The sequence below is a fragment of the Mya arenaria genome, chromosome 13 (genome assembly GCF_026914265.1).
Source record: "Mya arenaria isolate MELC-2E11 chromosome 13, ASM2691426v1".
Lineage (NCBI taxonomy): Eukaryota > Metazoa > Mollusca > Bivalvia > Myida > Myidae > Mya > Mya arenaria.
Window position 1 is genome coordinate 7227198 of NC_069134.1, and position 14114 is coordinate 7241311.

General features: G+C 36.4%; 2 protein-coding genes across 6 annotated transcripts in view; one reads left to right on the forward strand and one right to left on the reverse strand.

The window, feature by feature from the left end:
- Window positions 1-4031, reverse strand: part of LOC128214060 (uncharacterized) — a 22045-nt gene extending 18014 nt beyond the window's left edge. The window contains exons 1-5 of one of the 3 annotated variants that reach the window (XM_052920300.1): window positions 4007-4031; window positions 3029-3099; window positions 2725-2859; window positions 719-807; window positions 79-312 (exon numbers count right to left, since the gene is read on the reverse strand). In XM_052920300.1, the coding sequence (XP_052776260.1) occupies window positions 79-312; window positions 719-807; window positions 2725-2859; window positions 3029-3057 (487 nt within the window). In that variant the 5' untranslated portion in view covers window positions 3058-3099; window positions 4007-4031. Of the gene's footprint in view, window positions 1-78; window positions 313-718; window positions 808-2724; window positions 2860-3028; window positions 3100-3361; window positions 3426-3952 lie in introns of those variants that run through there. The other 2 variants (XM_052920299.1, XM_052920298.1) reach the window with 2 other exon arrangements.
- Window positions 3227-13399, forward strand: LOC128214061 (methylthioribose-1-phosphate isomerase-like). Of its 3 annotated transcripts, none has more exons than XM_052920304.1 (6): window positions 3227-3245; window positions 4296-4427; window positions 8237-8472; window positions 9459-9628; window positions 10762-11163; window positions 11448-13399. In XM_052920304.1, the coding sequence occupies exons 2-6, from the start codon at window positions 4296-4298 to the stop codon at window positions 11576-11578; spliced, it is 1071 nt and encodes a 356-aa protein (XP_052776264.1). In that variant the 5' UTR covers window positions 3227-3245; the 3' UTR covers window positions 11579-13399. The 3 variants fall into 3 exon arrangements, with proteins under 3 accessions (XP_052776264.1, XP_052776261.1, XP_052776263.1); XM_052920301.1 differs by lacking the exon at window positions 3227-3245 and adding an exon at window positions 3530-3672; XM_052920303.1 differs by lacking the exon at window positions 3227-3245 and having other exon boundaries at window positions 4236-4427.
- The last annotated feature ends 715 nt before the right edge of the window (window positions 13400-14114 follow it).

A 14114-nucleotide genomic window follows, 5' to 3' on the forward strand; every position in this document is an offset into this window, starting at 1 on the left:
TACACATATACAAGACCTCTTCAAGACAATGTCTGTCACAATTCTCTGAAAGTAAGATACTAAAAATATTGTTCTGACCAGCTCTGTCTGTTATTGTCTTCATGTACAGGTCCAGTTTTGCCACATGAGGGCACAGTTTGAGTACATCCAGGATGAACCTATCCGGTGGCTGAAGTCCCTCCACTACTGACCCCTCCACTGGCCCCTGTCTGTCTGGCCCCTCTGTCATCTCCATGGCTTCAAGCTCATTCCTGCTGGTTGACTGTGCCACAATATTGTCTTCAATGAGCACATCATCCAAGATAATGTGTTCTGCGATAAAGAATTGTTGATGCTTAAAAAATAAAAGCTCTCACAGAGACAGCATGCACGACAATCTCACAGCTTTTAACCAGAATTTCTAAATTGTATAATAAAGCGCCTTAGTCTGCTTAACATACACTTGATTAGTTACATGCAAAACCATTACCAAATTTGAATAATAAAGGGGCATAATTTGAAAAATGGTATATGCAAAATAAAGTTACCTTTAATACTTCATTAATTACGAAGGTTTGATGTAATAATAAATAATTATAATAAAGGAGAGTGTTTCGTCGATGAATAACGTTATGCATTTACATTGGCTGCTTAATACTTCTGTCACAAACAGTGTTTCATACAGATAGTTTGTCTAATCAAACCTGCTGATAAATTATCATAATAAAAGGAAATTTACCAGCATTTGATGACCTCTGCAACACTTCCAAAATTTTTCTAGAATCCGGAATGTGGCAATCAACAAATTTCAATTTTCTTAAACTTAACCTGCAATAGAAATTTTTAAAATAAATCACCGGGAAACACACTTATGAATACATCAGAGTAATTTACAGGTCTGTAATGTCTTAATCAAGAAAATGAAGAGTTTAATTTCGACTAAATCATGGTTGAACGTATTGCTTTATGTAATTATTTGGTGCAACACATACATGTAGCTTTATCCAATTGAAATAAATGAATAATATAGAGAAGTGTCAATAACTGTCATAATATGGCAACAAAGATTAGAAATGTTCCTGTTTAAATGTACTTAAAGTCATAATAACAAAAATGTAACAAGAGATGTTTGTCAAACATTATGGCCCCCCTGAGCGCCATGTTGTCAGGATAATATAGATAATTCAATGAAATATGCAGGGACCGAAATGACAGCTAATTTGTCACTGACATTGGATGCCATTGAGGCAGTTTTAAGATTATGACCATTCAAAGTTTGAGGATAGAGTGTGTTATGACCATGACCTTTGACTCTATGACATCAAAATCCAAAGGAGTCATCAGCTGGTCACCAAAAATCTAAATGTCAAGTTTGGAGGGCCATTGGTGCAGGCATTTACAAGTTATCACACAGACAAGCTTTTTTCGTTCAATGTCACTGTAACCTTGACCTTTGCCCCGATGAATCCTAAAATCATAAGGGGTCATCTACAGGTCAGACACAACTCCAAGTCAAGTTTGAGGGCCATGGGTGCAGGCATTGTCGAATTATCACTTGAAACATTATTGCATTCAAGGTCACTGTGAACTTGACCTTTGACCCAATGACTCCTAAAATCAATAAGGGTCATCTCCTGGTCAGGCCAAACTTCCATGTCAAGTTTGATGATCATAGGTTCAGGCATTGTTGAGATATCACTGGGAGAAGATTTGTTAACTTTTTTGCGTCAAAGGTCACTGTGACCTTGACCTTTGACCCCTTAAAATCAATAGGGGTCATCTACTGGACAGGCCCAACCTTCAAGTCAAGTTTGACGGCCATGGGTGCAGGCATTGTTGAGTTATCACTCGGACAACCTTTTATCATTCAAAGTCACTGTGACCTTGACCTTTGGCACAATGACCCCTAAAATCAATAGGGGCCATCTACTCGTCACGCCAAACCTCCAAGTCAAGTTTGAGGGCCATGGGTGCAGGCATTGTCGAGTTATCACTCGGACAACCTTTTACCATTCAAGGTCACTGTGACCTTGACCTTTGACCTGATGAGCCCAAAAAACAATAGGGGTCATCTACTGGTCAGGCCCAACCTCCAAGTCATGTTTGAGGGCCATGGGTGCAGGCATTGTCAAGTTATCACATGGACAACCTTTTACCATTCAAGGTCACTGTGACCTTGACCCGATGACCCCCAAAAACAATAGTGGTCATCTACTGGTCAGGCCCAACCTCCAAGTCAATTATGAGGGCCATGGGTGCAGGCATTGTTGAGTTATCACTCGGACAACCTTTTACCATTCAAGGTCACTGTGACCTTGACCTTTGACCCAATGAGCCCCAAAAACAATAAGGGTCATCGACTGGTCAGGCCCAACTTCCACATCAAGTTTGATGACCATACATGTAGGTCTAGGCATTGTTGAGTTATCACTCAGACAAGCTTTAAAATTATTTTACCATTAAAGGTCACTATGACCTTGACCTTTGACTCGATGAGCCCTAAAATCAATAGGGGTCATCTACTGGTCAGACCCAACCTTCATGTCAAGTTTGATGACTATACGTCCAGAAATTGTTCAGTTATCACTACTTAGACAAGCTTTGGTCTACCGACGGACCGAACGATCAACCGACCGACCGACCTACCGACCAACATGTGCAAAGCAATATACCCCTCTTCTTTGAAGGGGGGCATAATTCATAAACAGGATAAAAGATCATTTTTAAACATTTAAAGCTGTGTACCATAAGGCACTTATTGAGCAAATCTGTCGGAACTTGGTGCATGTAGCTGACAGCCTTATAAGATCTCGCCAATTCAACAGCTTGAATATTTCTAACAACAGGTCATCTGGCATGTATTCTAACAGGGACAGTTCACTGAAAATTAATAAACAAAGAGTTATATTAAACAAAGAGTTATATTTAAGCAATTGCTGGGTATTTATGATTTTTTACTTTTGTCTTTACTTTTAGATGGGCACTGCCTTGCTTCCAAAAAACAAATTTTTACGAGCTATTATTTCATACATTAATAAAAGTATTATACCTATCCTCATCTTCCTCGTTTTCTTCCATCAGTACAAGGCAGTTTCTGAGAACAGTGACTGGGTGAGTTGTCTGAAAAGAAAGTAATGCAGTTTTAGATATATGAATACATTAGTCTAAAATAATAGACGTGTTATACGGGATTCTTCCAATCCCTAACGTCTAAACGGGAATGTGCAAAAAACGGGGGTGTTTGAAAAATATTGAAATTGCTTTAAGTGAAGTATTTTATGGTTGAAATTGATCATAAAGAGTTATATTCATATTTTACCATGTAATTGAAATGTTATTTTGCACTAAACAAGCATTTAATGCATTAAAACTAGTTGTTTACCTTTCGAATAAAACGAAAGTTGACTGACACAGAAAACAATTATGCGAAGGGGAACAACTCGATACAATCGTAATAACTCGGCCTCCTCCGACAAAGCTTCGAGATAGACCTCGTTATACAATCGTAACAACTCGGCCATGGCCGAAATGTTCCGAGCGATTTAAAACTGTGCCCTAAAGCCTTGCAGGTGCCCTTCATGTATATATCGTTCTGTTTTGACAGAATGAAATGAAAAAAAGCCGTCAAACTCATACTTATAAGTTGGATATTTATTTTGTGTGTACGGAACTAATATAAAATAACATTATCTGGTAATATTTCTTGTTTTTATGATATTTTATAGACTCTATATGCTTTAACCCGGAATCCTGATCGGAACAACTACCCACTTTTGATACTAAACAATTTGTACGTGAAGGATTTGCCATATCAAAAATCTAAAAAAAATCCGCCAACGTACAATTATTTGGACTAATGAATACATATGACGTATGCTGGCCAATAAATATATAAAATGAGAGATTTGACAATAAGACATTTAGGTAGAAATAAAGCTGCTTTATAAGTTTATAAATATTAATTTGCATAAACCTATCAATCTACTGTACAGTACGTATTCTAAGAGACTTAAAAAACAACAAGTACTAATGACAGCTATCTCCTTTTGAAGAGTGCTTTTCAAGGGACTAGCATTAGCAAACACATATCTAGCACAGGAATTAGCGTACAGATTTAGTGATGAATATATTCAAATAAAGATTACATCAATATTCCATTTTTGAACTTTTATATTAAACACGAACGTGAAAGATGTACTTTATATAAAAAAAATAATTGTGTTACCAGCTTCTCCCTAATAGCGCAAAATCTCCATCAGACACATTTAAAGAGTATCTATCATACACGGCATCATAAGTTCTATATTCTTTTTAAGATGACTCTGGAAGCAATCAGGTATCGCAGAGGACACCTAGACATACTTGACCAGCTCCTTTTACCGACACAGTCGGTGTACATTTCAATAAACGACACCGAAGATGCTTGGCATGCAATCAAGAAAATGCAGGTTTAAATAATTCCATACAAATAACTTTGTACTGTACTATATTCCAAATTATGACCCGACAAACATGTATTCAGAAAATCGTATTGTCAAATGTTGCGGATCACTCCTCTCTGCAGCATGAAGTAAATTGTTATAGAAATGGTACAAGCTGTCACTGTGACATATTGTGTCTCTTCTTCAGTGACATTGCGTGTCTTTCGTTGGGTGATATTGCCTGTCTCTGGTTCAGTGACATAACATGCCTCTCTTTCAGTGTTGTTGCCTGCCTCTCTTTTAGTGACAATGTGTGTCTCTTGTTCAATGATATTGCTAATCTCTCGTTCGGTGACATTGCGTGTTTCTTGTTTGGTGACATTGACATCGCGTGTCTCTTTATCAGTGACATTGCTGGTCTCTTGTGTAGTGACATTGCGTGAATCTCATTCAGTGACATTATAAGTGTCTCATTTAGTGACATTGTGTGCCTCTCATTCAGTGTCTGTTGTTCAATGTCCGCTGTTCAGTGTCTCTCATTCAGTGTCTCTCGTTCAGCGTCTTTTGTTCAGTGACATTGCATGTCTCATGTTCAGTGACATTGTGCATCTCTGGTTCAGTGACATTGCGCGTCTCTTGTTCAGTGACATTGTATGTTTCGCAATTAAGTGACATTATGTGCCTTGAAATCATTCAGTGTCTGTTGTTTAGTGTCTGTTGTTCAGTGTCTCTCATTAAGTGTTGTTCAGTGTCTCCCGTTCAGTGTCTCTCCTTCCGTGTCTCTCCTTTAGTGTCTGTTGTTCAGTGTATCTTGTTCAGTGTCCCTTGTTCAGTGTATCCCCTTCAGTGTCTCTTCTTCAGTATCTGTTGTTCAGTGTCTCCTCTTCAGTGTCTTTCGCTCTGTTGATCTTGTTTAATGTCTCTTGTTCAGTGTCTCTTGTTCAGTGTCTCTCCTTCAGTGTCTCTTCTTCAGTGTGTCTCATTCAGTGTCTCTTCTTCAGTATCTGTTGTTCAGTGTCTCTCCCTCTGTGTCTCTTGTTCAGTGTCTCTCCTTCAGTGTCTCTTCTTCAGTGTTTCTAGTTCAGTGTCTCTCCTTCAGTGTTTCTCCTTCATTGTCTCTCCGTCAGAATCTGTTGTTCAGTGTCTCTCCTTCAGTGTCTGTTGTTCAGTGTCTTTCATTCAGCGTCTCTTGTTCAGTAACATTGTGTGTTTTTGTTCATTGACATTGTGTGTCTCTCATTTTGTAACATTGTGTGTCTCTCGGTTACTGACATTGTGCGTCTCTGGTTCAGTGACATGGTGTGTCTGTCATTCAGTGTCTCTTGTTCAGAGTTTGTTGTTCAGAGTTTGTTGTTTAGTATCTGTTGTTCAGTGTTGTTTAGTATCTGTTGTTCAGTGTCTCTCCTTCAGTGTATCTCCTTCAGTGTATCTCCTTCAGTGTATCTCCTTTAGTGTCTGTCGTTCAATGTCTGTCATTCAGTGTCCATAGTTCAGTGTCTGTTGTTCAGTGTCTCTCCTTCAGTATCTGTTGTTCAATTTCTGGTGTTCAGTGTTTCTAGTTCAGTGTCACTCCTTCAGTGTCTGTCGTTCAGTGTCTCTCCTTCAGTTTTTGTTGTTAAGTGTCTGTTGTTCAGTGTTTCTAGTTCAGTGTCTCTCCTTCAGTGTCTGACGTTCAGTCTCTATAGTTTAGTGTCTGTTGTTCAGTGTCTCTCCTTCAGTGTCCACCTTCAGTGTCTCTGCTTCAGCTTCAGTGTCTGTTGTTTAGTGTCTGTTGTTTAGTGTCTTTAGTTCATTGTCTGTCGTTTAGTGTCTATAGTTCAGTGTCTCTCCTTCACTGGGTCTTTTTCAGTATATCTTGTTCAGTGTCTCTTGTTAAAGTGTCTTTCCTTCAGTGTCTGTTGCTCAGTGTCAATAGTTTAGCATCTGTTGTTTAGTGTCTGTTGTTCAGTGTCTCTCCTTCAGTGTCCACCTTCAGTGTCTCTGCTTCAGCTTCAGTGTCTGTTGTTTAGTGTCTGTTGTTTAGTGTCTTTAGTTCATTGTCTGTCGTTTAGTGTCTATAGTTCAGTGTCTCTCCTTCACTGGGTCTTTTTCAGTATATCTTGTTCAGTGTCTCTTGTTAAAGTGTCTTTCCTTCAGTGTCTGTTGTTCAGTGTCTATAGTTTAGCATCTGTTGTTTAGTGTCTGTTGTTCAGTGTCTATAGTTTAGCATCTGTTGTTCAATGTCTGTTGTTTAGTGTCTGTTGTTCAGTGTCTATAGTTCAGTGTCTGTCGTTCAGTGGCTATAGTTCAGTGTCTCTTCTTCAGTACCTGTTGTTCAATGTCTCTCTTTCAATGTCTCTAGTTTAGTGTCTCTTCTTCAGTGTCTGTCATTCAGTATCTATTGTTCAGTGTCTCAAGTTCAGTGTCTATAGTTCAGAGTCTCCAGTTAAGTGTCTGTTTGTTTCTCATTCAGTGTCTGTGGTTCAGTGTCCCTTGTCAGCGACATATTCCGTCTGTCATTTATTCAGTGTCTGTGGCTCAATGTCTGTGGATCAGTGTCTCTCGATCAGTGTCTCTCGAGCAGTGTCTCTCGATCAGTGTCTCTTGTTCAGTGCCAGTATGCCTCTTAACAGTTTTTTTTTATTGAAATTCTGGCTGCTTGGCTTGTCCCAGTTTTGTTGTTTTTATTATAACTATAAATCAGTTATTTGATATAAAATGTATTTTAATTTTCAATTGAATTCTAGTTATTGTACCAATAATGTGATAATGATTATTTAATTGTCTTTTATTTTCAAATGAAAGGAACATTGAACATATTTCTCCTCCAGCCTATAGTCAGAATGAATTTTATTGTCAGTTTCAACATCTCTCCTAGTAAGAAGCATTTACAGTATCATCTCTTTAACTTTAAGTCTGAGAATTTTGCTTACAACATATTTGTTCCAGTGCATATAATACTTGGCACTTTGCAGCAAACTGGAACATGAGTGTGTCATTATCACTTAGCTTAATTCGGTTTTCCTGGAATTATTAAATGCATAATACTTGATAAACATAATGTCTGTATTAAATAGAGGAAATTTTTTTGTTTCAGTGTTAAGATCGTAATACCGTAAAAGATCATACTGAGTTAGCTTCAAGAGTTATATTTCATGAGTGACATATGAATCTGAATCACCTGAATCAAACATTTTTTTCTTTTTAGTATGTGTCTTAAGTTGGTATTAAAAGTCGTTGTATTGCACCCGCATGTATTTATGTCGTTTTGGAAATAATAATGTTGATAATGTGTCCCAGCCCTGTGTGTGCTGGTGTTGGTTTTGGAAAGCAGAAAGAGCTAATATTTGAAAATAGTGAAAATATCATTGAGGCCTGCGTCAGTTTGTCTGTCTATTTGAAATGAACTTTGTCTGGGGTGTATCTTGAGCATGCATTGTAGGATTTGAGTTGCAGGTTCCATGTATGTGTGTCAGTGTGTCTGTTCGTCCTTCTGGTCTGAACCTTGTCCAGACTGTATCTTTACCATACAATAAGAATTATCTGCTTATTGTTCAACTCCATGTCAATCTGTGTTCCAGTTACATGGAAGAGCATTATGCCTGTGACAACGGCTCTTTCAATGGGCTTGTCATTTCGCCATTTGGCGTCAATTCATTTCACTTAAAAATCTCTCTAAACCACCAGAAAGTGTATAAAAAAATCTCTTTAACAGGTGTATTAAAACACATCTTATCTTATATTAAATAGTTTCATGTATATCATAATGTTTTAATTAATTAGAAAAAAAAGAAGTATTATCTGATTTACTTCCCTTGTTGACCAATCGAAATACAAACTTTTCCTCATTGTTGCAGGTACGAGGGGCACCTGCTATTGCAATTGTAGGATGCCTCAGCCTTGGAGTAGAAATCCTGAAAAATGACTTCACCAACATAGAGGAAACAGTGCACTTTATACAGGAGAAGCTGGAGTATCTTGTCACCTCACGCCCCACTGCTGTCAATATGAACGATGCAGCTGTGAAGTTTATCAATATAGCCAAGAAATGTGGTCTAGATAAATCACTAACAGTTGAAGATATCAAACAAAGGTATCATTTATTAACCCACTTTTGATTTTATATTTCTTTATTCTAAGAAGGTACATGAATTAATTCCCTACTGAAAGACCACTCATGAAATATCCTTGATGTATATAATCATGAACATCTACTTTTCATGATTATATACATCGAGAATATTTCATGAGTGGTCTTTCAGTAGGGACTTTATTATCTCTCCCCCATTCACGGGGAGCTATATTGTTTTGCCCTGTCCAACAGTGGGTCCAAGCGTCACACTTCAGTTACGCTCAGTTATAATAGACAATTGGACCCAGAAACATCAGACTTGGTATGCAGGTTGGTCATGACCAGTAGATTACCTGTATTGATTTTGAGATCAGTAGGTCAGAGATCAAGGTTGTGGTGACCTTGAGGTGAAAAGATGGTTTGTGCTCAATAACTGATGATTCTTTGGGTCCAGGAACAATGTAAGTGGTATGCAAGTTGTTCATGACTAGTAAATGACCCCTATTGATTTAGAGTTCAATTAGACAAAGGTCAAGGTCATGGTGACCTGGTGAAAATGATATGTTGGCTGAAAAATTGTTTCTGCTTAACAACTAAAGAATGTGTCTCCAGTCCAAAAGTATGCATAATCATGTCCATCATTGATTATTTCTCAGCTACAACCATTTTTCAATGGGGCAGTCAAGCGATTTTCAAAACAGCAATCTCTGGTTAAACAAGATTTCTAAAAACGAAAATTGGAGTCACACGAGTTATCAATTTAGATTACAAAGTTTAATATATTTCGTATAAAATGACAACGAAAGTGATATTCTATTTATATCATACTTGAATTATTTCTGAGGTAAAACTGAGGTTGTGCAATAAAACATTACTGTGATGATAAGAAAGTTGCTGAAATCATTTGATGTGTCACATGAAAAATATATTGATTGAATTGTTAGTGAATTTAACAGTTTAGGAAATTTTGAACTGCCTTTGTGCCTCAACAAATTGTTTTTATTCAGGATGTTGGAGGCCTTTGAAAAGATGTTTAAAGATGATGTAGCTACCAACAAAGCGATAGGTCTATATGGTGCAGAGGACATTTTGGAGCAGCGTGAGGGAAAGTGTATTCGCATGTTAACACACTGCAATACAGGTTCCCTGGCCACAGCAGGATATGGTACAGCTTTAGGTATGGCAGGCCAGAGACCTTTGACACTATTGGGAATTATTTTGTTTTCATTGTGTTTGAGACCATACTGTTTGTATAAAGGTGCACAATATAGGTTCATGCAATAAAAGGTTATTTATTATGCCTCTATTAAAGTTAAAGTTAAACATGATAATGCAGCAAAATTAAAAAGCATGGCATTATTTTGCATCGGCACAATTACATTATGTAGGGCTTGTATTTCTTGAGCTTTCATCTTCTATGAAAATTGGCCAAGCTGTAATGTACCAAAAAGGTAATAAAGCCTGAACTGGTACTTTGTTAAGGTTTCAAATACAGAATGTCAAAATTTCATTTAGCCTGTACATACCAGGGCTGTGATCAACTAAAAGTGATGTGTAGGCCAAATACTAGATGTCGGTTCAGGGATTGCCCCCTGGAATTCTGTTTGAGCTAGGATGTTGAAGGTGCAATTTAGTGTAGGTTTCCTTCCAGTAAATAAATTAACAAGTACCCAGATTGTTTGACATTTTACTTTAGAACCTTAAGTTTATGTCCAGCATTGTTTTCGGAATAAAAGTGTAGGCAATAGGAAGCTAAGCCCTTGTGTTCAATTAGCCATCTTTCTTTTACACTCACGTTCATGTCTCGCTCTATTTACATAATAGTTGATTTAATATTTTACTTGCTTAAAACACTCAAACAAACAACTTTCCCATTTCCCATTTCCTGTTCGCTTCTATTGTGCATTCACAATCAACTGAAATCAACATAGCGTGGAAAGCAGTTGATAATTTTAGTAAAGAACTAATAACATATTTGAGAAAGCTAAATAGAGCTACATGTACAATTTCTAACAAACTGAATGTGAATAAAATAAACAGATGTAGCACATATTGCAGCAAATACATAAATGCAGACTTTCATTTTCCTTGCCTTATGGAAATGGTATTTCATTTTGTGCTTGTTATTGCTATATACAGTATTTTTTCCACTCACTTATTATATACTTTTCACTAGAAATATTCTAGCTGGCTTTTACGAACAAGTATGTATTATTCAAAATATTTTTGCTAGCACTTGCATTAAGTAGACTTCCTTGTAAGTCTGTATGAAATGTTTTGTTTTATTTATTTGAATTGTGTTCATTTCAGGTGTAATCAGAAAATTACAAGAACTCGATAGACTGGATCATGTATACTGCACTGAGACTAGACCATACAACCAAGGGGCAAGACTTACAGCTTATGAACTTGTGTTTGAGAAAATGCCTGCCACTTTAGTCTGTGACAGCATGGTTTCCATGTTGATGAAAGAGAAGAATATCACTGCGGTGGTGGTCGGTGCTGATAGGGTCGTGAAAAATGGTGACACAGCTAACAAGATTGGCACTTACCAGATTGCCATATGTGCCAAATATCACAATGTGCCATTCTATGTTGCTTGCCCAACGACTACATTTGACTCCCAGAAGGAGACGGGTAAGGAGATCGTTATAGAGGAACGGCCACCTAAAGAGATGCTGTATGTGAAGGATATCAGGATTGCAGCTGAAGGTAAAACAATCTGTACTCGATGTTAACAAAAATGGTTTTAATGATTTTATAAGGAATGATTAAAATTATTTTGGTCATCAGATTATGTACATGCATGTTAAAAAGCAATATATAAAAAGTTAGAATACAAGTATAGTTCGTCAAACTTTCTATTTTGCAAGGACATTTAATATTCAGTTCACAATTGTTGTATGTTTTTCACTCTTCAGTTGCCTCATATTTGATTATGAAATATTTAGATAAAGCCTTTGATTCATTCTTTATACAAATTTGTGTCATTACAGGCATAGAGTGTTATAATCCAGCATTTGATGTTACGCCAGCCGAGTTGATCACTGGTGGAATAATCACAGAGTTTGGCGTATTTTCTCCTGATAAACTGTATGAAGAGCTAAAGTCAAGAATACCTGTATGACAAGTTTAAGTCAAGGATAGCTGTATTAAGAGTTTAAGTCAAGGATAGCTGTATTAAGAGTTTAAGTCAAGGAAAAATATAAGTGTTTCCTTATCAGTCTGCTTTCATAATCTATCATCAGAATAATCAGACAACTCTTCACATTTATCTATTTATTTACTTGGATGTCTCTTATAAAAATAAGTTTGTATCTCCTCAATGCCCACTGCTGCAATGTAACTCTGTACTAACATAACATTTAAGTAAGGTAATTTTTTGACATCGCATATTAATATAGTCCTATTATGATTAGCACACCTCAGACTTCTATATATCTGATGAAATTTGAAATTGATGGTCTGATCTCTATTTTCCACTGTTTATTAAGTATTATTAAAATCATACAAAACTCAACATTTTGCATCGCCATTTTCCATTATTGTCATATTTCAGTACTGTTTAAATATAATTATAGATTTTGTATGGAAAATTGTTTATATAAGCATAATTATTTGTTGTTAATTCTTTTAAATAACTGTTTGTCCTTCAGCTTACCTAAATGAAATACATATATAGGTCAGCTAGACGTTCTCCAACAGTTTGTTCAAAATGGGCCCACTATCAATAAAGGATCTTAGTCATAACTTCAAAAAAATAAATATGTGGGAATGTCGCCATTGCCAACAAGTTAATTATTTTTGTTTTATAATTATCTGCTGAACGGAAGGTGTCGGGAGGGGATACTATAATGCCATTGTCTGTCCGTTCGTCTGTCTTTCCCTCACATTTTTTTCTGCATTAACATTATCTTTGAAGAGATTGGTCAGATAAAGTTCGAACTTGACCTCTTGTAAAAGTGGGTCACATGGGGTCAAAAATTAGGTCATTAGGTCAAATCAAATAACATTCTATGGAACACACTGCAGACATTATATTGGTCCAATAGTCATCAAACTTAACCAGAAGGTTTTCCTTGATGAACTCTTGCACAAATTCCAACTGGGTCATATGTTATCAAAAACCAGAGGTAATATATCCGATTTTCATGAAACTTGATTAGAATATTCACCTCGATGAAATCTTGGATATGTTTGAAACTAGGTCACACAGAGTCTAAAACTAGGACACTAGGTCAAATCTTACAAGAACTTTGTAAGCACACTAGAGGCAATATTATTGGCCCAATCGTCATAAAACTTAATCAGAATGTTTGCCTTGATGTAATTTATTTATTAGTTTGAAACTTGGTAACATGGGGTCAAAACCTAGGTTACTAGGACAAATCTAAATGCTATGATATATACAAAACTCTTATTGCAAACAAACTCATTTCATCATTATGCAAAGTTCATAAGAGTCCATCACTCCGCAGTTGTATTGAATACTTTGTTTGGAATTTTTCACCAATACTTGATTTCCATTCTATCTACATGCACTTTGTCTAATCAGGCGGGGGATATCAATTAAACGGAATTGCTTGTTAATTATTAAATTTTGTTTCAACAATAATACTGGCTATCGGTAAGATTGTACAAATGTATAGCAAAAAATATTACATGAAGAGACTTCCACTGTACTACTAAGATGTTTATTGAAACAGGCCCTATGAGCCAGGATAAACCCTGCCTGAGAAATCATTGTTTATTATAGATGAAACCTTCACAAGCACAACTCAGCTGTTACAGGAGTGACTTATGTCCCATATTGGGCATTTAAAGACATATACCCATTTCTATTCCATATATGCATTTACCAAAAGTTGGATTGAAGTGTCACTCATAGTAACTGGGTGTTGTAAAAGAAAAATCCTATCTAGAGGTAGTTAATTAACGGAGCAGTTACTGTGTGTCTTGTTTTCATTGAATTTACTTTTTAATATTATGCTTTTAGATGTATGTGATAAACTAAATCTGATGCAATGCTGCAGTATATGGTGAACTGGCAAGATCATAACTTGAAAACTTATGGATATAATTAAATTTGACACCATACGATGATAGAACATAATGATAGAAAGTGCAGTGTACAACAACTCTATTTTAGCTAATTACTGAGTTACTGCCATTGGTTACTTTTGGCAAACTATCAGATGGAACCTCATGAAACATCATACAATGGTAAAGCACTATGAGAGGAAGTGCAGCGTACAAAACCCATCACTCTATTTTAGAAAATTACAGAGTTATTACACTTTGTCGTTGTTTTTTGTTGTCATACTTCTGTCTGGAAAATAACTTGATGGAATTGAATTAAACTTCATACAATGGTTAAGAAAAATGAGAGGAAGTGCAGTGTACAGAAATCATAATTCTATTTAATCTTATCATAGAGTCATTACCCATTACCTTTTCTTGTCTGAAGCATAACTTGAAAACTGCTTAATGGAATTTAATAAAACGTCATACAATAGTAAAGAAAAATAAGAGAAAGAGCCGTGTACAAGAACCATAATTGTATTCCAGCTAATTACAGAGTTATTGCCCTTTGTTACTCTTTAATACACCTTAGCTGTAGGCTGAGGGTGAGCTATTAGGATCGATGAATGTCTGTCGTCCGC